Genomic DNA, 23,388 nt, shown 5'->3' on the forward strand with positions numbered 1-23,388 from the left:
CCCTAACAATAATCTTAGAACTAAGGCATCTACTGATCTGTGGGCAAGGGTCTTATTAATTTTTGAATTATAAGAAAATGATGAGGTTTTACTGAAAACATTTTTTTAAAACCCTGACCAGTCAAAAGTAAACCCCAGTGTGATGAATTTTTATTTACAAAAAGATCACTTGTTTATTGCGAGACAAAAGCAACAAGTGTTTACCACCATCTAAGTACTAAAACAGAATGAAAAGGAAGGGACGTGTGTTTAACTGAACTGATCTCTTAAGAAAACCATGTGATTAAATTATACGTGTTAAATATATAGCATAACATTTTCTTATGGTACTACAATAGTTAAAATCGTGCCTACTTGAATAGGAAAAAGTTACTCGAGGCTCCTACACTCTTGACATTTAATACAAACACTCCTGTAATTCTAATTATATCCTCCTAATAACTGACATCCTTACTCAAGTTCAAAAACGCCTCGGTGATACGTGGGCTTCTATGGACACATAGCAAGAAGACATAGATTTATACACCGAGATGAAGTGCAGCGAGTCAAACCCTAACCAGAGCGACGGAGCTCACTTACCTTTACAAAGCTCATGCGGATAGTGCACATTTTAGTGAGCTCATAGACTGTCTCGAAGCCATGGTTCACAGACTGTGCCAATAACTGAGCGAATTCTTGGTTATTGAAGATTTTCAAACTACACCCACTAGGGATCTTGCAGACAGTAGTGGGGTGAAATCCATGATGGTAGTTGCAGTTCCGACTCTGCACAAAGATGCTGCTGTCGCTGAGGCATTCGGCATACACTTCCCCTCCCACGTAGTAAAGATGTACTCCTGCAGGAAGACAACGTGTGCAATGTCTTCATACTCACTTTTACAGCCGTTAAGCTTCTGTGTATCTTCAGTGTATGAACTTGCATGGATTTAAACCTTGGCTAATTAGAGAGATACTCTCCAAATCTTGGACAACTGATAAAATCTCATTTAACCCTATTAGTTCACACAATGTACTTTTGTTAACAGGGATGTCTAAGAGGTTTCTAGGAAATCACATAACAAAGACAGGAGAGAAAGGAGGGCCAAGACGAGTGAAAGAACTAGAAAACCAGAGATGGAGGCAGCACTGCTGAGAGCTGTCAGATGTAAGGTCCGGGGGAAAAAAATTATAAAAATAATTCATACTGTGTGCAATCTGATCTTCCCCGAACTACCATCTGCTCCAAACTTCTTCCTGTGACATCTTAGAGTGTAGGAAATTGATCCTACCCAGCCTTTAAAAAAAGGAAAGCGTGAGTGCTGGTGGTGAGGGGGGCTTTCAGACAAAGCCCTACGCCATTAAGGGACATTACTTTATTATAGGCCACGCAGCGAACAGAGTCCCATCCCATGTGGCTTTAAACACTCTACCTTGCAGGGAACTCTGGCAGGCCTCAGCCAATCCTTAAACTATTGTCTCCAATCCAATCCAAAAAACTGCGTGTTGTGCTTACATGTACACACAATGGCTAAGACTTCTGTAACAATTAAATAGCTGCTGGAACAGAAGCCCATTTTCCTGCGTGATGTAGAGAAAACAATTTAAGAGAGTGTGTGTTTACTTTTTTGGCTGATTATAAAAATGAGCAGTATTCCTTTTTGAACATTTAGAAAGTAAAACCAAATATAAAGAAGCAGAAAGTATCACTTGTTTCGTGACACAGAGGCAGTAATTGTTAATACTTGGACACACTGGATTCCAGGTTTTGAGTATTACTAAACTTTCTCTGCAAACATTTAAACGTAATCTACATGATTATATGGACACAACAATTTACTTTAGCGATTCTTCCAACATCGGGCCACAGCACTGATACTAATTTTCTGTTATAACAATGCCAGGATAAATGTCTCTGGATAATTTCTGATAATATCCTTAGGAGAGATTCCTGGAAGTTAAATCGTCGGATCAAAGGCTCTTGATTTGCTTTGCCAAACGGCTTTCCAGAATGCTTGTATCAATTTACACCCCACCAGCAGTGTAGGAGGGCCCTTCTCGTTTTGCCTGTGCCAGGATGGAGTGAGCTTAAGACAAAAACAAATAAATTAAAATAAATCACAGCCAAAAAACAGTATTGTTTTAATTTACATGTGAGACTGGACATGCTCTCGTATGTTTATTAGCCATCTGTGTTTCTCTTATGAACTTACTGTTCCTATTTTTTTTTTTTTTGCCTATTTATCCCACTGGGGTTCTAGCATTTTTATTGTTTTTTTATGAGCTACGTGTAAGATATAAATAATTTATTTCCTATTTGTTTCCCCATTAGTCCTCTGTATTTTTCTTTAATCCACAGAAGTTTGAAAGCTTTGAGTAGTCAAATCTCTTGTGATCTTTTCTATTGCTTTTTATGCTTAGAAAATTTCTACCTCTCTGAACAAATGTATTTTCTTCTAGCTTCTTAATAGCTTGCCATCAAAGAAAACTCAATTCATTAATCTATTTGCATATATGAAAAGAGGTCAGGGTTTCTCTCTACAGCCTCACCTAAAAGCTAACTTTGTTACTGCAGGACCACTAGAAGACTACCAATTTGTTATGCTTCACTTAACATACATTAATTTTGAAATACAATATAATCTGAGTTTAGTTTATTCTACCCATTTTGTCTAAACCTGATTTAACTGTAGTTTCATAATACTTAATTAACCTAACATCAAGAATTTTTTCTTTACTCTCCCATTAAAAAATTTAGCTATTTTCACTTGTTTATCCTGCCAGACGATAGCAGAACACATTTTCCAACTCTCAAAAAAATAACACATTGTGATTTTAGCATGGATTGTTTTAAACCACAAACTGAAATTAGGAAGAATAGATGTCCCTAAAATGTCCTCATAATAGTAAGCCTTCTCTTTAAGGAACACCGATTGCTTATTTATATATCTAAATTTTCTCTCTCTCAATAAAATTTGGTTTTCTTTACATAATTTTCATGTATTGCTTATTCAGATTCTTTCTAAAAAAACTACATTTTCTGTTGCTATTGGAAATTTCATTTCCTCCTCCACTATATTTTCTAACTGGTTATTCCCAGATTGAAGAAAACTGGCATATAGTTTCTAAAAATAAATTCTTTAGAAGTTTCTAGATAAACAACCATAACTTTTGAATACACACAGTGGCTATAAATATTACCATGGTCAGTATTACTTATGTCAGTTAATACCAACGTGGGTTAAGGAGGAAAGGCACTCACAAAACAGACTTATGGTACAAGTGGAAACTAATAGAAGCTTCCTGGAAAGTAATTTGGCATAATATATCAAGACCTACTTTTGACCTACTAACTTCACTTCAAGAATCTACCCCGAGAATACTGTCAATTAGTTAATAATATCATCTGCAATAATGATAATTTTGGCTTATTTCCATTATTGGTAATTCTACATTTGAATACACTAGTCAAGGTATCTGGAACAATTTTAAGTAACAGCATTCCCAGAATCCTTATTTTCTTCCTAAAATCTTTCTTTTTTTTCTTTAAGTAGGCTCCATGCTTGGCGTGGAGCCAATATGGGGCTTGAATTCACGACCCTAGATTAAGATCAAGAGTCAGACATTTTAACCAACTGAGCCACCTAAATGCCCCTCTTTCTAATTTTTTTTTTTAAAGGTTTTATTTATTTATTTGACAGATAGAGATCACAAGTAGGGAGAGAGGCAGGCATAGAGAGACAGAGAGGAGGAAGCAGGCTCCCCGCCAAGCAGAGAGCCCGATGTGGGGCTCGATCCCAGGACCCTGGGACCATGACCTGAGCTGAAGGCAGAGGCTTTAACCCACTGAGCCAACCAGGCGCCCCATGTTTCAGAGTACAATGACTTTCTAGTACTTTGGGGTAATGGTCAACTTTAGAACTTATTGAAAAATACATTCCTCTATCCCAAATGCATGCAAAATTGTGTATGCACAATTTCCAGGTCTTATAGATCATAGATATCTATATGTCATGAACCTAGGTCCTAGCATTTCTTCATCACATGTGGAGTTTAGAGTTTGTTTTTTTCCCCCTTAATTGTATTAAGGAACTACCCACTAATTCCTGTTTTAGGAGGCTTTTTTTTTTTTTTTGATCAAGTGTTGAACTTTTATCTCAAATGCCTTTTAAATATTTATTAAATAACCACTTGATTTGGTCCACTCTTCTAAATTTTATAGTAGGTCATTTAAAAAATGTTTACTATGGAAATAGTTTCAAATGTACAGAAATAGAACAGCCAAGAATAACGAACAAAGAGCACTCATCTAGCCACTATTGTGACAATTTATTCCAGGTGTTTGATGGTTTACACCTCCTTCCCTTCTATGCTTTCATACATACCCTCAGATACATTCATATATACACGTCCACAGACACATACAAGTATATGCACCTGCCTGCCTATATTCTGACACAGGGATAGTTTTGGATGGATAGGTATCTTTATGTATACACGTGTGTGTTTTTCTAAGACTAGGGGTATTCTCTTCTATAGCCACAGTACAGTTAGCAAAGCCGGTGCATGGAACATTGGTACAATAGTCAGTCTTATCTAATCTATCACTCATGTTCTAACTCTGCCTGCTGACCCCAATAAGGTCCTCTGTGGTATTTTTCCTCCTTTCTGGGATAGATCGTGTTCAGGGTCAGCTTATTACATAGCTGTCACGGTTCTTTAATCTCTTTTAATGTGGAACATTTCCACACCTTTGCCTTCTGACATTGATTATTTTGGAAGAATACAGTTCTTCCTCTCCCCTTTGAGTAGAATTTTGAGTTTGTGTGAACATTCCCCATTGATGAGATTAGATTTGCATTCTCCACTGGAATTCTGCACAGGTGATGCTACCTCCTACTCAGGGCATCATATCTGGTGGCATATGAAATCCATCTTCTCTCACTGATGATAATTTTGATCTCCCAGGCAAGACGTTCTCCGGTGTCTCTCCTATATAACTAGTGATTTTTATTCTCCGTTGTAACTAACAGGCAGGCTGTGAGGAGACACTGCAAGACCATGCAAATATCCTGATGCTTGCCAAAAGTTCTGTTTAGCATCCACTGAGGATTCCTGACTGATGGCTGCAAAATGATGACTTTCTAGCTCTAGCACTCACTCTGCATTTCCCAACCAGCCTTCCCCATTCATTCATTCCTGTAGCGATTTATTATTGGCAGGGACTTACAAATTACTGTTGTCTTTCAGTGGTTTAAAATCCATAGCTGTACTTAGTTATTTTGGTGCTTAAACTGTCCCAGGGTCAGGGGAAGCCCCTCCAAGTTGGCTCCTGTGACAGGCCCCCATCATTTTCATAAGCGTTTCTTCACTGTCTGGTATAACAAAATGTTCCGGGCTCATCGTTGTCTACCCGGGGTCAGCCCTTTCCCTGAGAAGCCCCGGATCCTCGCTCAGTGGGAAACGGTGTTAGAGATGACAGCCTGAGCACCAGATGTGCTCCCTGCTCCTGGGTGTCTTTGCCTGTTGGCCCTTCCAGCAGATGGATCAGAGATTATACGCATGTATAAGGTGCATGTGCACCTACACATGCACACGCGCACACACACACATCCACGAGAACATAACCATGCAGACACACATATGCACACATATTAAATCATCATTTCACCCTGATACCGCCACAGGGTTTATCTGTTGACCTTCTCCGCGCCGGTATGTTTCTCATTCCACAGTGAAAAGCCAGACTCTCTCTCTGCGACACTGCACTCAGTCATTTGCTTCACTTTCTGTCTCAAAGTTCTGGGACTGTTTCACCCATACTGCTACTAGATAATCAAGTCTACTAAGAGAGGTTCAGGATTCGTTTGCAAGCACTCTACTCTACCTGGCCCGGACTGAAGATACGTGGCCAAACACCATGTTCGTAAGTTATTCTGGATTGGTTCTTTCTTTCTTTTTCCCGTGAGTTACAGTACTCATTCGAACACATTAGGTTTACTTGTTTTAACCTGCGTTGAGTTTGAGGTTGTAAGTCACTTTCTAACAGCTGCTTTTATTCTGCAGCAAAAGTACGATAGAATCGTGCTCCTCAAATCACTATTTTAGCTAATTAATATCAACTCCCATGAGGTGGCAGACACAAAAACTGCCGATTGGAAAGTAACGTCTTGGTAATAGAAACTGAAAAAACATTTACAAACTGGAGCCAGTGTTTACTACCTGGTGTTTGCTCTCCGAGTCTGCCTCAGGAACGACTAAGTCAGTTGTGGGGGAATGGGGACACAACAGACAAACATCTGAACAAGGTTCCAGCGCACACTCACCTTTTCCAATGTGCCGCCTGGTGTTTTCGATAGTGGAATTCCGGTTAACGTTGGACAGCAGCCCGAGGCAGAAACGGTTCTTATTGTTGGAAGGATCGGTGAAACCATCCACCAGCACACTTGTGGAGGAGGCGTGGAACGCTTCACCCACACGGTTGTTGAGCTCATAGTAGACAATAGAGCACCAGTGTTTGGGTTCCTCATAAGCAACCGCCTGAACATCTGAAAGAAAGAAGAGGTCAGAGTCAACCTCGGTTAGTGCCTCGGGCTCTCAAAGCCTGAAACTGTTGTGAAACTGGCTCGGAATCATGGAATGAAGATGCGGAAAAGCAAGCACCATTGTAATGTGTACAGTTTCTCTGAGACATCTAACACAGGTCCTCCTTGCTAAGTGTGACATTCCCCTTTAATTGGAAAATAATCTCCAACTGCTATCAGATCACCAAACGCCAGCTAAGCAAGCACACCAACGGCATTTGCTGACCACTCACAATATGCTACTTGCTCCGCCATATGCCAGAATGGAAGTCGCCCCCACCATGGACGCTGGCTCCCCATCTAAAGAAATGCAAGTGGCAAGTGAAAAACAAATGGGAAGAGCACAATAGAGGACAGGAAATATGCCAAAGGTGCTGGCAGAAAAAGGGTGACTTTCAACAAAGCCTTCGTAGGCTGAGGCTTTTTCAAAGCAATGAAAATCAGTTTCTAATTATTGATAAGAAGTTCCCTTACTTCACATTCAGCTGCCAATAACTATCATGGCCACAGCTCGGCTCCAGTCCTCAAACGCAGGAAGAAATCTTGCCAGCTGGCCATTTTTACAGAATGAATCATATCTCTCTCATCCAGATTTCATGCTAACTTCCTTATATTTGCTTTAAGTCATGCAGAGCAGGTGTGTTTTGTCTCTCCATTCCCAGAATGGGCCAACAATGGAAATTACCCAACTTTACTGACAGGATGCAGCTTGTTAAGTCAAATCTCTTAAGACTAACAAATCTCCAAACAGAACATGCTTCTAAACATTTGCAACTAAAAGGTTCTAAAGATAAGTTCCTTCTGTAGTAAAACCTCTTATGCCACTGCTTCAGAGATTCCAGGAACACAAACCATGCATGCCCAGTATGCCAATACGTAATGATCTGAGGTTTACGAGGTCCTGAGTGTACAGTCGTAAAAAGAGAAAGAACACCCACATTAGAAGTGTAAGCTGTAACTGCTCGGGAAGAAGTACTTCTGTGTTCTTAACATCAACGTCCACAGACATCACAATGCCCTTCATTTTAGAAAAACAAAGAACACGATCATTAAAAAACTCCACGCATACGTTAGCTACTCTATACGCTTAAGCAAGGGAGCCGAATACAGGCATAGGCTGTCTTCTCTGCTGAGCAACGACCACCGGTCAGTGTGCTGTATTTCAAAGAGCAAAATCTTCAGGATTCACCTAGTGCTAAAGCTTAACAGAAGGCTGCGACATCACTAGAGAAGGCTTTTATAAGCTATGGGGATTGTTCAAGATGCCATTCATTTAGGTCAGAGGATGACGCACTTTTTCTGTAGAAGACCAGAAAGATTTTGTGGGCCATCTGGTCTCTACCGTAACTATTCAGCTGTGCCCCAGCAGTGCTAAAGCTGCCACAGATAATATGTAATGGACGGAGCTGTGCTCCCATAAAAACTTATTTACAAAAACAGGCAGCAGGCTGAACTGGTCGTAGTGTGCGAACTCCCGCTTTAGGAAAACCACCAAAGGTAAAACACCAGCAGAAAGACCAACGTTCCTGCCTCATGAAGATATTAACTGTAAACTTATTCTAGTGGGGAAATTTCACAAAAACTATTTAAAGAAAAATTTTATAGCAATTTAAAGGCCTGCTTCCTGAAATCAGACATTTTCGGCTTAACCGCAATAGCTGCAGGTCCCCCCACTCCTCTCCGGCAGCGGGGCTGTGCCCATTCTCTCGTGCCGTTGTGTTCCCGGAACACAAACGCCAAAGATGCGTGAGACAGAGGAGTTTTGTCTTTTGTTTTCCTAAACCAGCGTTTTTATTTTTTTGGTTGATAATTATGTTTGGGAGGTTGTTTGAGAGATTATGAGGAACCATAAAATACAGAGCCAATAATAAAACAGATGTAGAAACATTTTACAGATTAAAAAAGGTGTACATTCCAATTATTACACTGTGCATCTAAGAAATGTTGAGTTTACCATCAGATTTTAAGAACTTAAAAAATGTCAGCAACTCTGACAATGTCTGAGATATCTCCCATTTTCATAAAAAAGTAGTAAGAATGAAATGAGACATACACCTCGTAATCAGATAGCACTGTAAATTCAATTTGCATAAAATGCATACATATTGAAATGGTCCACGCCATGGGGCATTTGGGAGGCACTTTCTTCCATGAGAAGTTGTTTGGGAACAGTTTTCTTTGACAACGTGGTCAAGCCTTCCTAAGGTGTTCAGGGATTCTCCCAACACTCACTGACGCGAGTTCTCTGCTCGGCTAGGCCCACTCCACTCGCCAGTGCAGCACGATGGCGTTCTCCCCTCAGTCACTGCCGGCGGCAGGACAGGGCTGGAAACGTACCCACCCTCTCCCAGAAATGGAAAGAAGTGCTCCATCCTGCTTACAGGTTCTGCTTATGCTCTTCAGGTGAGAACAGGAAAAACATGTGCCTTGGCCCCTTTTCGTAACAAGGTTAGAAACAAACAAACAAAAATAATAGCAAGAAAGAAACAAATGTTATTAGTTTGTTCCACCTGCCGCTGTATATGGATGAGAGCTGGAAAATAATGACATTTATGAATATCTATCCTTACAACAAAAGAACCTTTGGGAAGCCTTGTTCTATGAACTTCTAATTTTGGAAATTGCCAGTGACAACTCCACTTCGGTAATGTTATGCTTATTGTTTTTTACTACTACCCCTCTGTCCCTCACTTAAAAATACTCCTTTATTGCCAATTCAAAATTATTAAGTCTTGTGCTCTCAACAGACGTCTGCACAGTTATACTTAGGCCTTCATTAGTTACCTCAGTATGTTTGTTCCTCATATGAAAGACTTATCTGTAATCTAAAAAATTCTATCTAGCTTCTCTTACTGGGCTCTTTCTCCAATAGCTATCGTTCTACAGACTAATAAACATTTGTGAGAGAAAGTAACAATGGACAGACAAACTTCAGACACAAAAAAGGGAATAAAACAGCAACGCATTTTACCTCCTCTGTTGATTTCTGAGGGCAGGGAAGGTGCCATCATATTTGTGTCCATTGGCTGAGAGCCATCCTGGGTCATGGGGTCTTCGGGGGGCAGGTAAGCGGGCGGGGGCGTATCAGCTACAAAGTGTAAAGAAAATGATTTCTTTCTCCTTAAATAAACACACACACTTAAAACATATATCCTGTGAAACTCCTGAGATTGAATTGCCCATTTCAACCTCCCCATTGGCAAATGGCTGCTACAGACACTGAACTTTCTGAAAGTGACTAACACCTCGTGATCTGGTACAATCGGAGTGGAGGCCCAGAGGGAGGAAAAGCACTACCTGCCTGTTCCAGGAGCTGTCTGCCTACCCAGGCTCACGCTCTCTGGAAACAAGCAGAAGAGTACTTAAATACACTTTCATACAATCCATTTTGAGAGGATGTCTGCATTTCATAGTTTCACTGGTGGATGGAAAAACTACATAGGATTTCTTAAGAAGAGCTTCAGGGTCTCTTTCATTAAACCCACATTTCTATTAAACCCACAGGCTCTTAGGAATTTACCAACTTCGTCATTACAGCCAAGTCACTGACTTCAACTGTTCATTTCTCCTGACTTCAGCACTCCGTTAGGAGTACCTTCTTCCTGCCTGCTTTAACAGTCACTAGTTTTAAACCCTGAGTAGCAGAATGATGATCTGTTTATCACAGCTATCTTCTATTTCAGAATTTATATATGTTTTTCTAGAAAGCTCAAGGCCAGCTGGCAATAAGAGGCAAAGAACATGACTTTTGAAATGAAAAACACTAACAGAGGCCTTGTGTTTTCTTAAATAAAATAAGGGGTTATGGGTTGCCCACACATAATCCTTTGTGATCAAGAAGCAAGCTCCTCACTGGCTATCGGGAGCCCATCTAGCACACCCGACAGAGCAGGGAACATAGCTCTCCCTGCGGGCACCATGAATAACCTGGAGGAGGCGCCGACATCACTCAGGGCAACTGTGGAAGACAGGTGGCTCACGCTGCTGCTCCTTTACAGCTTGTCAGAGATTTCCAAGATGGACCTTCCAGCTGACTCTCAACCCAGCACCTCCCACCGTCCAGCTGCCAGCAAGCAAGGACTCACAGCACAAGGACAGGGCTGTGGGGACCTTATCTGGATGCTTCTGTCACCCTTTCTCCAGCTTCTTTTAATTCAGCTTCTTTCCTGCAGCTGTAACACTGACTCTGCTTTCCTGCCAGGCAGGAATGAAAGCAAAGCGTCCTCTCAGACCACATCCAGTATATTTCTGCCAATGAGCTGGTGAAAATTTCACCAGTGGCGTCAGCACCACTGGGACAGACCACCAGATGGCAATAGGTGATACTCTACTAGCCCCCCGCGTGCCCACTCCCACCCCTGGCAGCTCTCTCGTCCACATTTCCTTCACTTGGCCTGTGGTCTTAAGCCCTCACAGCCGGGGACACAGTGTGAACTCGGGCAATAATCTTCCAGTTTCTCACCTCTGGGCCCACCCCAACTTTGCCAAGAGCTTCTGAGACTATCTCCTCACCACTTACCTATTCATCACACCCAGCGGGTCTGGGAGAAAAGTGGGGTGAACAGGAAATCACTCGATGATGCTTAGTTTGATTTTTAAACTCCTCTATATCCCTGCTGCCCTCCCTCACCCTGAGCCATTCTGGATTGAGAAACAAAAACCATGCAAAATAAAAGGCTCAGGACCAAAAGAAGTAATGAATATAGAACTAAGAGACCACACCATCAAGCAAGGACCACTTTCAATTTTTGAGGACCTACCAACACTACTGTCAAATTCGCATTTACTGAAAAACACTTCAGGTGGCCTAATAAACAGGCCTGCCCACCCATTTTCCCCCCTCGAAGTGCTAATCAATGTTCAGTACGTCTTTGTATAGAGCATCCTTCTTCAAGTCTACTGGCAAGAAATATGGCACTAATCATCTTTTGTAAGATGCTTGCTTAATAATCTATAATTTGAAAAATATGTCCTAATTAATCATTTATTTTGATAAACATTACACCATCAGTTCAGTCTGACAAAGGATAATTGTTTTTGTCTTTGCTAAGTTAAACAAGCAGATGGTCTCCACTACTTCTGCTGCATTTCCTTTGTTGCTGAAGTGTATGTTTCTTGGGATTACATCACCACTTAAATGAATTCAATTAAGTAGGGAGGTGTGATCCCTCAGGAAATAGTTTTTCTGAGGTCGCACTTACAACAGGGTCCCCCCCACCCCATGTACAACAAATGTGTGCAACACATTATTTTTCTCTCTCTTTTCTCAGGAGCAAAGACAATGATGCAATTATGCCCCGCCCAGAAGGATGCAGCTGTTTCAAAACCCTTCAAAATCCAAAATAAAACTTATTCAAGCTTCCGTGCCTGACAAATCAAATAGGACATTTGCTTCCTTGACCACGAGGTCGCCCTCCAGATACAGCAGCACCCTGTGTCTGAGAGCAGAGCGCCATGGAGCAGAGGGGAAGAGCTCTCGGAGTGCAGGTGCACTCGGCTTCCCCCCGACTCTTGCACCTGACCCGAACGTCACGGAACCCACCTGGCATCTGGAAAGGGCTTCCTGGGTCTGAGCTGGTGGGCGAGTGCGGGTAGGTGCCGCTGCTGCTTCCAGGAGAGTTGGGGTAGCTGCTACTGGGGGAGTGAGGGAACGGATGGCTGTTGGGTTGCTGGAAAGAATCCGGAAAAGTGGCGTTGAGTGGCATGTGAGGCTCATTTTGTCCTAAGTTACGGAACTGAGCTAACAGGCTGTGCTGAGGATTATATTCGCTGTGTCTTGGAACCAGCACTGGAGGAAGAACTGGAAAAAGGGAAAGAAAAGCGAGAGACAAACATGAAAATGATAAAAATCTGTACTAACATCACGATAAGCCCTGCCCACCTGCCAACCTGAGCAAAGCCATTTTCCACTCAGGAATAAATGCGGTAACAAGTAATCTCTTTAGAATGGCTGTGACTTATGCCCGAGATGTGCAGCACGGACAAACTGCCCAATGAAAGTCTGCAAAACACCTTTTATGTTAAAAATGTTAGGGTTCCCCCATTCTTAATGTTTTTGTTCACTAAAAACCAAAGCACAATTAAGAACATATACCATCATTGAGAGTTCCACGGTCATACCTCTGATTGATCAGCTGTTCTACTGAAAGAGTTAACACTTATTGAACAGTATGAATTATTCACCACAAATATTTTAAACTGACGTATCAACTCATTTTAAAACAAAAGAGGCACGGTAAATGACACTGAGAGGATAAATACAGTGAGCAGCATAAAATTCAAATGCCAACAAAATGTCGTTAGTTAGACAAGATATGTTTTGTGGGACAGAATTTACACTGTGTCCAAGTAGTCATGCTTCACAAAAACATTTTTTCTCTGAGGATATTAATGCATTTAACCCACTTCTCGGTACTCCTCAGCACTACAGGCAAAGGAAGAAACAGGTTATACAATCCACACTTTGTTAATTGGATACTCAAAGTATAAAGGCCAAAAACACACACACCATTAGAGAAGGAAACAAAACAGCACAAGCCATTCCTAAAAGCTCTGTATGTCAGGAACCTAAGGAGTTAATAATTAGCATGGTCTGTAACCTCCAGAAACCTCTCGAGGCAGAGCCACTATAAGTAAGATGCTAACGGAAGATAGCAAGTCCTAACTGGGTTAGATCCTCAACTTCCCACCACAGTCTTCAGATAGCTCCTTCCTGGGAACATAGTAGGGGCTCCCTGAACCCCTACTACAACTCTCGTGGCCTTGGCTAGAAAAACCACCCATTTGGAAATCTGCACAGAGGAGAGAGGATTTAAAATCTGATATTGTTGTTGGCGGGCAGAACTCAGAATATATTCTCCCAAAGAAACAATATTTAGTGGCATTAGGAATTAAGTAGATTTCTGAGGGCTTTCCAGGGACTCTATAACTTATACCATTTCTGCAGGAAAATGTGTCCTGTGAACACTTAGATTATCACTTATTCATGAGCTGAAGATTGTTTTCTTTTACGTAAAAATAGGTCTTTGAAGGTCTTAAATGGTCTCATGAGCTATATCTTAAATTGCTAATCTGTAGAAATAAATTCCCCACTAACAGATCCCTTAAAAACAAATCTTTTTAGTATCATAAATGTGTTTCCTTTACTGCACAGTGATGGAATCTATCCAAATTAAGTCATCAAAAGCATAATTCCTCCTCCTACCTTTCAAGAGTCACCTGAAATATAAATTATTTTGCTGAAGAAAAAATCTCTAATTGTCTTAAAGGCTCTCCCAATGTCAACAGAAATCTATATTCCAAATAAACAAAGGCTCCAAAATAGCACAATATCTTTGAATTACCTATCCAATCAACCATTCTTTTTCTTTTAGCTCCTGCAGCGTGAGTTACCACTCTCCAACTTGCATTTCATGGTCATTTAGCGATGGTCTCAAGTCTGATTAGTGCCTTTAAAAGGGGGTAAACACTGGGCTCTAAACCCTGACCCCCAAATGCAGCACCAGACAGCTCCTTGAATCCATCCTCCTTCTTGACCCTTCAAAGGATTCCCCCCCCCCATAAAACAATCTACTTACTAGAGCCCCTATTTCAGCAACTCATATTGCCTATAATCTTAGAACTGGGTATTTGCTGCTTCTGCTTCCTCACACGTGACGGTGGCAGCAGGAGGCAATGTACACCTCGAGTTCATGTTTGGCACGTGTGTTCCTGCAGTAACTCTGCCGTGTGCTGCGCTGGTCTGGCCCAGGGCGCAGCGCCGTCCTGAGTGCACAGTGCAGATGACATCACCAGCTTTTGCAGATGACCTGGGGAGTGCGCCACCAACTACAGCAAAGCACCACCCTACAGATGAACTTGAGGAGAAAAATAACTTTTTTCTCACCTCTGATTAGCAAGATAAGATGAATTTTGGCACTGCTGACATAGGAACAAGTATCTTTTATTTTTTTAAGAAGGCTCCACGCCCAACATGGGGCTTGAACTCAGGACCCTGAGATCAAGAGTCCCACACCCTACAGGCTGAGCCAGCCAGGCGCCCCAGTACAAGTAGCTTTTAATAAACTTTAAAAAAATGTACTGAGGTATCACACATCTATAGTAAAATGCACAAGTGTTCATACACATGGAGTAATATATACTCTCGTGTCTGGGTTCTTCGGTTCAACACTATGTCTTTAGGATTCATCCAATGCTGTGTGTAGTGTCTTATTTTATATATCAAGATTTGCTTACTCAGTTTCCCCACCTAACTTCCTCAGAGGATGATGAATTTCTTTCTATCCCCTGGTTTATCCTTCCTGTATTTCTTTGTGAAAAAGTCAAACCGATGTGCTAACTTTTGTGGTTCCTTATTTTGTCTTTACTACTAAACAGGAAAGCACCCTACTCTATATACTCTTTTGCACTTTGCTTTATACACCTATACCTGACAATTAACCCAGTAGTTTAGAGAGATCTTCCTCATTTGCTTTTACAGGTAATTCAGCACCATAGTTTCTTTGACCAATCTCCCATGTCTGGGCAATTGACAATATTTCACCACTACATGTAACGCTGTAATGAATAACCCTATGCGCATATACTGCTGTTTGTTAAAGGAGTACCTTCCGGGTAAATCCCTGCAAGTGGCCACACTGGGTGAAAATGAAGCTACAACTTCATTATCCTCAAGTGCCCCTTCACAGGGGTTGTGCCATTTCACATTGCTACCTGCCACGTATGAGAGTGACTTTACCCCCACGGCCCACAGGACAGACTATTTTGTCAAGATTTTTTTTTTTTGGAAGGAATTCCTTTCTTTCTTTTTTAAAGATTTTATTTATTTTAGGGGGTAAGGGAGAGGGCAATGGGCAAGGGCACAGAGAGAGAGAGAGAGAGAGAGAGAGCGAGTGAGCCTCCAGCAGACTTGTGCTGAGCACAGAGCCCAATGCAGGCCATTACCCTGAGATCCTGACCTGAGCTGAACCAAGAGTTGGATGCTGAACTGACTGAGCCAGCCAGGTGCCCCCAAGATTTTGATTTTTTTGGATGATCTGATGGGTGGGAAATGGTATTTTAGTGTAATTTTAATTTACATTTCTCTCACGGCAAAAGTTGATCACATTTTCATGTATTTCAGGGGGCATTTTAATATATTCTTTTGCAAATGGTCTACTTGTGCCTTTTGCCCATTTTTTGCTATTTTCATTAAAAAATATACATATTAGAGATCTTAGCCTGTGCTATTTTATATGCTGCAAATATTTTATTACAATCTGTCATCCTTTGATTTTATGTGAAAAAGCTTTTTTTGATAATCGAATTTTTCAATATTTTCTTTTATTGCATATGGATCTTGAGTCACAGAAAGGCTTCTCCTACACCCGGATTGTAAGGAGGAATTCACCCATGCATTCTTCTAGTGCATATAAAGTTTCCTATTTTACTTAGATCTCTAATTCCATTTGTAGCTCAGTTTTATTTATGCCATGAGGAATAGGTCTAATTTTATATTTTCCCAAATGGTTGGCCAGTTGCTCCAACACCATTTATGAAAAAGCCCATCTCTGCCTCAGTGATATACCACCTTTTTCATAAAGTTCCATATATGTTAGGGTCTATGTTTAGACATTCCATTCCATTCTATTCCAGTCGGTGCCCCACAACCACTGTGTTAATTATAGAGGTTGTATAATATGTTTTAATAGATGATAGGGCTAGTCCGCCCCCTCACAGTTCTTCTTGTTCAGTGTCCTGCTTGCATGCTTACTCCTCCAATATCAACCTTAGTTATCACATTATCTACCTCCAGAAAAAAAGAGATTTTGGTCATTGAACTAGGGTTACAATATATTTATAAATTAACTTAAGAATATCTTGATGGTGTTCAGATGTCCTATTCTAAACCTAGGAAGGTTACTTCAGGTCTACTTTTGCACCTTTTAGGAATGTTCTGCAGTTCCTATCCATGTTCTTCTGCTCGGGCTGCCATAACAGAACACCACAGACTGGGTGGCTTACACACCGGACATTTATTTATTCAACGTTCTGGTGGCTGGAAGTCTGAGCTCAAGGTGTTGGCAGGATGGTTTCTCCTGAAGCCTCTCTTCTTGACTTACAGATGGTTATTTTCTTCCTGTAAGTCCTCACATAGCTTATTTCCCTGGAGCCTCTCAGGGTGTCCTAAGAGGACACCAGTCAGATTGGATTAGGGCCCATCCCAGTGGCCTCACTTTATTTTTAATTTAAATTCAATTAGTCATACATCATTAGTTTCATAGAGATCACTTTAACGTTTTAAAAGCTCTATTTCCAAATAGTCATATTCTGAAGGAAATGATTAGGGCTTAGACATGGAGGGGGGTGAACAATTCAATCTAGAACACTGCATTAGGTTTCATCAATTTCTTATCACATTTACATTTACTCCTAAGTATTTTATCTTTTCTGTTGCTACATTAAATGTAGTTTTCTATTCCATTATATCTTCTAAATGGTTAATTATTTTTATACATGAAGGTTATTGATATTTCCTTGCTTTTATACACTGCTACCTGGCTGAATTCTTTAACTGTCTGTTAGTTTATCATTGATTTCTTACAGAATTCTCCAGATAAATGATCATGTCACTGACAATGGATACAGTTTTCCTTTCCTTTCCAATTGTTTTCTCTTATCTAGGTGCACTGGCTAATAGTGCCAATAAAAGTACTGGAGACAGTGAACTTCCTTGACTTATTCTTGACCTTGGTGGGAATGCCTCTAGTATTTCCCCTTTAGATGCTGACTTAGGCCTTTGGTATAGATATTACATTAAGGAAATAGCCATCCATTCCTATAGTGCAGTGTTGTTATTAGGAACAGGTGTCATTTTTTTTTTTTAATTTTTTTTTTAAAGATTTTATTTACTTTTTAGTCAGAGAGAAAGAGAGAGTGAGCACATGCAGACAGAGTAGCAGGCAGAGTCAGAGGGCAAAGCAGGCTCCCCGCCGAGCAAGGAGCCCGATGTGGGACTCGATCCCAGGACGCTGGGATCATGACCCGAGCCGAAGGCAGCCGCTTAACCAACTGAGCCACCCAGGCGTCCCTCAATTTTTTTTTTAAAAAAGATTAATTTATTTAGAGACAGCACATGTGAGTGGGGAGAGGGGCAGAGGGAGAGGGAGAATCTCCAGCAGACTCTCACTGAACTGGGAGCCTGACTCTAGGCTTGATCTCATGACCTGAGCCAAAACCAAGAGTCAGATGCTTAACTGACTGAGCCACCCAGGTGCCCCCAGGTGTTAAATTTTGTCAGAGAATTTTTCAGCATTTCTGAAGATACTTATGATTTTTCTTCTTAGATCTAATTAATATGATTAATTATTCTTGCATTCCCAGCATAAAACCTGCTTGGGTGGTGATGTAGTTAGAGTCTAATAACTGATATTTAGGAATTTTCGACCAATATTCATACATGATACTGATCCAATTTTCTTTGTGTGTATGTCATCTTTATCAGGTTTTGATATCAATGTTGTACTTGCTTCATAAATATTTCTGTGCTCAGGAACAGTTCGTGTTGCTGACTAATCTCTAAATGTTAGGTAGACTTTCCCTGTTAAATTATCTGGGTTTGGTGCTTTCTTGTGGAGTAGTTCCTTAATAATTTTCTTTATTCATTCCACAGAAATAAATTTAAACTTTCTATGATTATTGAGGCTAATTCTGGTTATTTATACTTTTCCTGGAAAATTATCCATTCTATCTAGGTTTTCAAATTTACTTGCATAAAGGTGTGCAAAGTCATCTTACAGTTAATTTTATACCCTCTGTATCAATAACTGTTTCCCTCTTATGTCTTTGTGCTTTCTCCTCACCTGATCCTCTCTTCTTAATTACCTGATCCTTGGTCAAACCAGAATTTGGATTTGTTAATTTGATCTTTTCTTTCTTTTTTTTTTAAATTCTCTTATTTCATCTTTATTCTCTTTCATCTTTTTTTTTAAAGATTTTATTTATTTATTTGACACAGAGAGAGAGAGAGATCACAAGTAGGCAGAGAGACAGGCAGAGAGAGAGGGGGAAAGCAGTCTCTCTGCTGAGCACAGAGCCCGATGCGGGACTCGATTCCAGGACCTTGAGATCATGACCTGAGCCAAAGGCAGAGGCTTAATCCACTGAGCCACTCAGGCATCCTCTTTTTCACCTTTATTCTCTCTTCCGTCATCCTTTCTTTGACTTACTTTGTTCTTTTCCTAGCTTTTTTGACCGGAGCTTTAATCTATTTTTATTATTTCATTTTTACTGATAAAGGTATTCAAGGTTATGAATTTTCCTCTGATCAATGGTTTAAGTGTATCCCATAGATTCTGATATGCAGGTTTTTTGGTGATCATTATTTTCCAAATACCATGTAATTTTTGTTTATATATGTCCATTCACCTATGGGTCATTTGCCTTAAATTTCTAGGTTTATGGGTATTATGATAAGAATGCTGATTACATTATTCCTAATTTGTGGAACTTGCTATTTTCTTTGCAACACATTTTTGTGAGTGTTCTTTGCACACTGAAGAACATATATTTTCTGTTATCAATGTGCGGTGTTAATAGGGAACTGTAAGAGCTACCTGATTAATAATATTACTTAGGTCTCCTGTATCAGGGGTCAGCAACCTTTTAACGGAAAGGATCAGAGAGTAAATATTTTCGGTTTGGTGGGCTATATGGCCTCTGTCACCACTATTCAACTCCCCTGTCTTAGCAAGAAAAGCACAGATAATATGTAAAAAACTGGATGTGTCTGAGTTAGGAAACTTCACTTATAGGAACAGGTGACAGAAGGGATTTGCCTGTGGACATAATCTGCAAACCTCTTTTGACAGCATTGCTTGTTTTTTCCATACAACCAGTCTTCTATTTAGAGTAGTATGTTAAAGTTCCTATTAGTGTGCTTTGTTATTATTATTTTTTAAAGATCTTACTTGAGAGAGAGCAAGAGAGACAGCAAGAGAAGCACAAGCAGGGGGTGGGGCAGAGAGAAGCAGATTTGCCACTGAGCAGGGAGCCTGATGTGGATTCAATCCCAGGATCCTGATGTCATGACCTGAGCCAAAGGCAGATGCTTAACCAACTGAGCCACCCAGGTGCCGTTACTTGTCTTTGCTGCCGTACCCTATAGTTTCTGCTTTATACAGGAGGTTGCTGTGATACTTAGTACATCTATGTTCACTATAAAGTGTCCTTAGTGTCAATACTTTTGGTCTGAATTCTATTCTGTCTGATATCAGACCCACAACCCCTACTTCTTGTTGTTTTTAATTATTATTTTAAAAATTATTTTTATTAACATATAATGTATTACTTGCCCCAGGGGTACAGGTCTGTGATACTTCTTGTTTCTATTTGCCAGACAGACCTTTGCTAATTCCTTTATTTTTAACCTTTTGAGTCACTTTGCTTTTTTATTTTTTTCTTGAAGGGATGGGTCTCTTGACTATAGCATTGAGTTTTGCTTTATGAACTTGAAAATCTCTGTAATTGTTGAGTTAAGCCCATTTAATTTATTGATATGAATGATGGGCATGGCCTCAAATCCTGTCATGTTATTGTATAGTTATTGTCACATATTTATCATATTTCTCTAAGGGATTTGATTCTTTATTTTCTATATTTTTAAAGGAAGTTCTCTAGATAGCTTTGTATTTCTGTTGCATGATTATTTCTGTATTTGTACTTTTAGCATCTTCTTTGTTCATTCCTTAACTATATTTTCCAGTTGCTAAGTTTTAAATGGTAGCATCTGCCTCTCATCTATTATCTAAACAACCAATTATCTTACTCTGCTTTCCTCTTTTTCTGTTCTTCTATTCCATTTTTAAATGTGCATTCTACTCTGTCAAAACATCTAGGGTTTACATTTTATTTTCCACTCATATTACCATTCTTATTTTTGCCTTATCTCTACAACTTCACCACCAAGTTTTCCCCATCACCTCTTAAATGAATAAAGAATAAAGGTACACCACCGTATTTCTCAAGAAGAGTTCAGTGTAACAATATTCACGCTTATATAATTAAAACGTTCTTTAGTTTTGAAACTGAAAGAGAGCTTGCCTTGCCTTTGATTTCCTTAAGCTTCCTGAAATGCTTTTCCACTGTTGCCAATTTTTGTATGATGCTTTTAAAAAGTCTGATTTCAGCATGTTCTTGCCTGTACAAACTATGTGTGTTGTTCTTGCCTGGAGGCTTTTAGGACCTCTGACTTCTGTCTTGCAAGTCTAATATAGCTTTACTAGGTTTGTCTCAAAGTTTATCACTGTAGGTGAATCTTCCCAAGTAGTTGGTGGGTCCTTGCAATATGTAGATTTAGGCTTTCTCTACCACTCAGTTCTTTTTTTTTTTTTTTTTTTTAGGCTTTCTCTAACTTCTGTTCCATGATCTCCGAGAACTTAGGAGCTCCAATTATACATATGTTAGATCTTCTTTGTTGTCCATTCCAACTGCTTTCTCTCAGACTCCTTTTTACTCCTTTTTACTTTTTACTCCTCTTTCCAAGTCTCCCATTCATTTGTTAGTTGTTTTTTTGCCTTCCTCAGTAAATCCTCTGACATTTTATTAAGAATCTATTCTCCCATTGGCACACTGTAATTTATTCTTTATTTACGAAGCGGCTTTGTCTTAACATTTATTTTCTGAGTTCTATCACTCTCACTGATTTTCTTCCAATTTCTGTCCATTTCTGTACTTAGTTTCTGAATTTCTGATTTTTCTCCCAAATGCTTGAGGATATTTATTTTGAAGTGTTGTCTTACACTGACACATTCAAGCCATAGACTCAAAGAAAATACTTGCAAATCACATAGATGATAAAGGACTGTGTCCTGAATAAAGAACCTCAAAACTCATTAATAAAAAATAAAAAAAACAATTAAAAATTAGGTAAAAGATGTCAGCAGACTCTACACCAAAGAAGATGGACCTTAAAATCATTGTATTCAGTGAAATAGGTCAGACACAAATGAACAAAGATTTTGATTCTATTCATATGAAGGACTTAGAATAGACAAATTCATAGCTACAAAAAGTAGAACAGAGGTTAGTTATCAGAGCTGGAAGAAAGAAGAAAAAAGTAGTTATTGTTTAATGAGTACAGAATTTCTGTTGGAGTGATAAGAAAGTTTTGGGTATGGATAGTAATAAAAGTTATATAACACTGAATTTATTTAATGCCATGGAATTGTACATTTATGAATGGCCAAAGTAATAAGTACTACGTTATATATATTTTACCACAATAAATTTTTAATTATTAGGATCGACCATACCAAGTATTGGCAATAGAGATTCTCATATATTGCTGGCTGTAATGTAAAGTGGCACAACCACTTTGGATAACATTTTGGCAGTTTTTTATAAAATTAAACATATCTACCACATGTCCCAGCCATTTTCCTTCGAGGAAATGTAAATCCTCCCATGCAAAATGAAAACATATCCATACAGATGTGTGTGTCTTATCTGTGATAGGCAAAAACTGGAAACAAATGTCCACTGACAACCAAATGAGTAAATTATGTTATATCACTACAGTGAACTACTACTCAGCAATAAAAAGGTATGAAATAGTGATTCATATGACAACATGGATGAATCTCAAAATATGATGAGAGAAGTCAGACAGAAAATGAGTATAGGGACACCTAGGTGGCTCAGTGGGTTGAGCGTCTGTCTCTGGCTCATGTTATGATCCCAGGGTCCTAGGATTGAGCCCCATGTCAGGCTCAAGGAGCCTGCTTCTCCCTCCCCCTCTGTCCTTCCCCTAGCTCACTCTCGCTCTTGCTCTCTCTCAAATAAATAAAATCTTTAAAAAAGAAAAAGAATGTATACTGTTAATTCCATGCACATAAAATCTAGAATATGCAAACCAAGGTACGGTGACAGAACTCAGAGCAGTAGTTGCCTGGGGATGATGGTAAGGGCTGGAGAGAGAGAGTGCAAAGGTGCGTGAGTAAATTTTGGAGGCGATGTGTATGTTCCCTGTCTTCACTGTGGTGATACTTTCACAGGACTATGTCAAAACTAATCACACTGTACATTTTAAACATGTACAGTTTATTCTATGTCAGTTATTCCTTAATGAAACTGTTCAAAAAGCAAAGGTGAAGAGGCAATTTAAAACTGTCTTCTATCAATTTTTAAACATGGCTAAGATGTTTTATTATCGATTCCTTTTTCGAATCCCATCTTCAAAGTTTTGGAACCATTACTCTGAGCTCTTCAATAGTATATTAATACCCAACTAAAACATAAAACAGCTTTATCCTACTATACCTACTTCTGGCACTATATAATGCATAGCTCTCCATGCAGAATCCCCAACCAGGAAAGGAATTCCAGTTGGTTATCAGACATACCAGCTCCTAGGGTAAAAACTAACTGAAGACATCAGAAGTAAAGAGATGCAAGGAAGCTCATGTTAAAGCAGCAATAACATTTAAGACATGCAATGTCTCGTATGGGCCATTAAAAGTTAGTAAGCAGAACTGCAAGGTAAAAAGTAAATGGATATTCTATGCACTTTTTTTTTTTTTTTTTTCCAAGCAGGCTCCATGCTCAGTGTGGAGCCCAACACGGGCCTTGAACTCACAACCCTGAGATCAGGACCTGAGTTGAGATCAAGAGTAGGATGCTTAACTGACAGCCACCTAGGGGCCCTTCCCCTTGAAAGAGGACTTTTCTAAAAAAATAAAAAATAAAATGGCTGCCACCAATGTTCTCACATTAGCCTCAGAATCTGAAAGATGTTTCTGCAGTGTTCTTTAACATTTTTCACCACAGTAAACACCAGTGACAGAAAGTGAAC

The 23,388-nt window shown here is 39.8% G+C and overlaps 1 protein-coding gene across 6 annotated transcripts in view; it reads right to left on the reverse strand.

Annotated features, from left to right (window-relative positions):
- SMAD1 (SMAD family member 1) overlaps window positions 1-23,388 on the reverse strand; it is a 74,953-nt gene that overhangs the window by 4,155 nt on the left and 47,410 nt on the right. For all 6 annotated transcript variants that reach the window (XM_045997910.1, XM_045997912.1, XM_045997911.1 and 3 more), the window contains 4 exons: window positions 12,103-12,360; window positions 9,532-9,648; window positions 6,303-6,524; window positions 580-836 (listed from right to left, as the gene is read on the reverse strand). In XM_045997910.1, the coding sequence (XP_045853866.1) occupies window positions 580-836; window positions 6,303-6,524; window positions 9,532-9,648; window positions 12,103-12,360 (854 nt within the window). The remainder of the gene's footprint in view (window positions 1-579; window positions 837-6,302; window positions 6,525-9,531; window positions 9,649-12,102; window positions 12,361-23,388) is intronic.

The sequence above is a fragment of the Meles meles genome, chromosome 2 (genome assembly GCF_922984935.1).
Source record: "Meles meles chromosome 2, mMelMel3.1 paternal haplotype, whole genome shotgun sequence".
NCBI lineage: Eukaryota > Metazoa > Chordata > Mammalia > Carnivora > Mustelidae > Meles > Meles meles.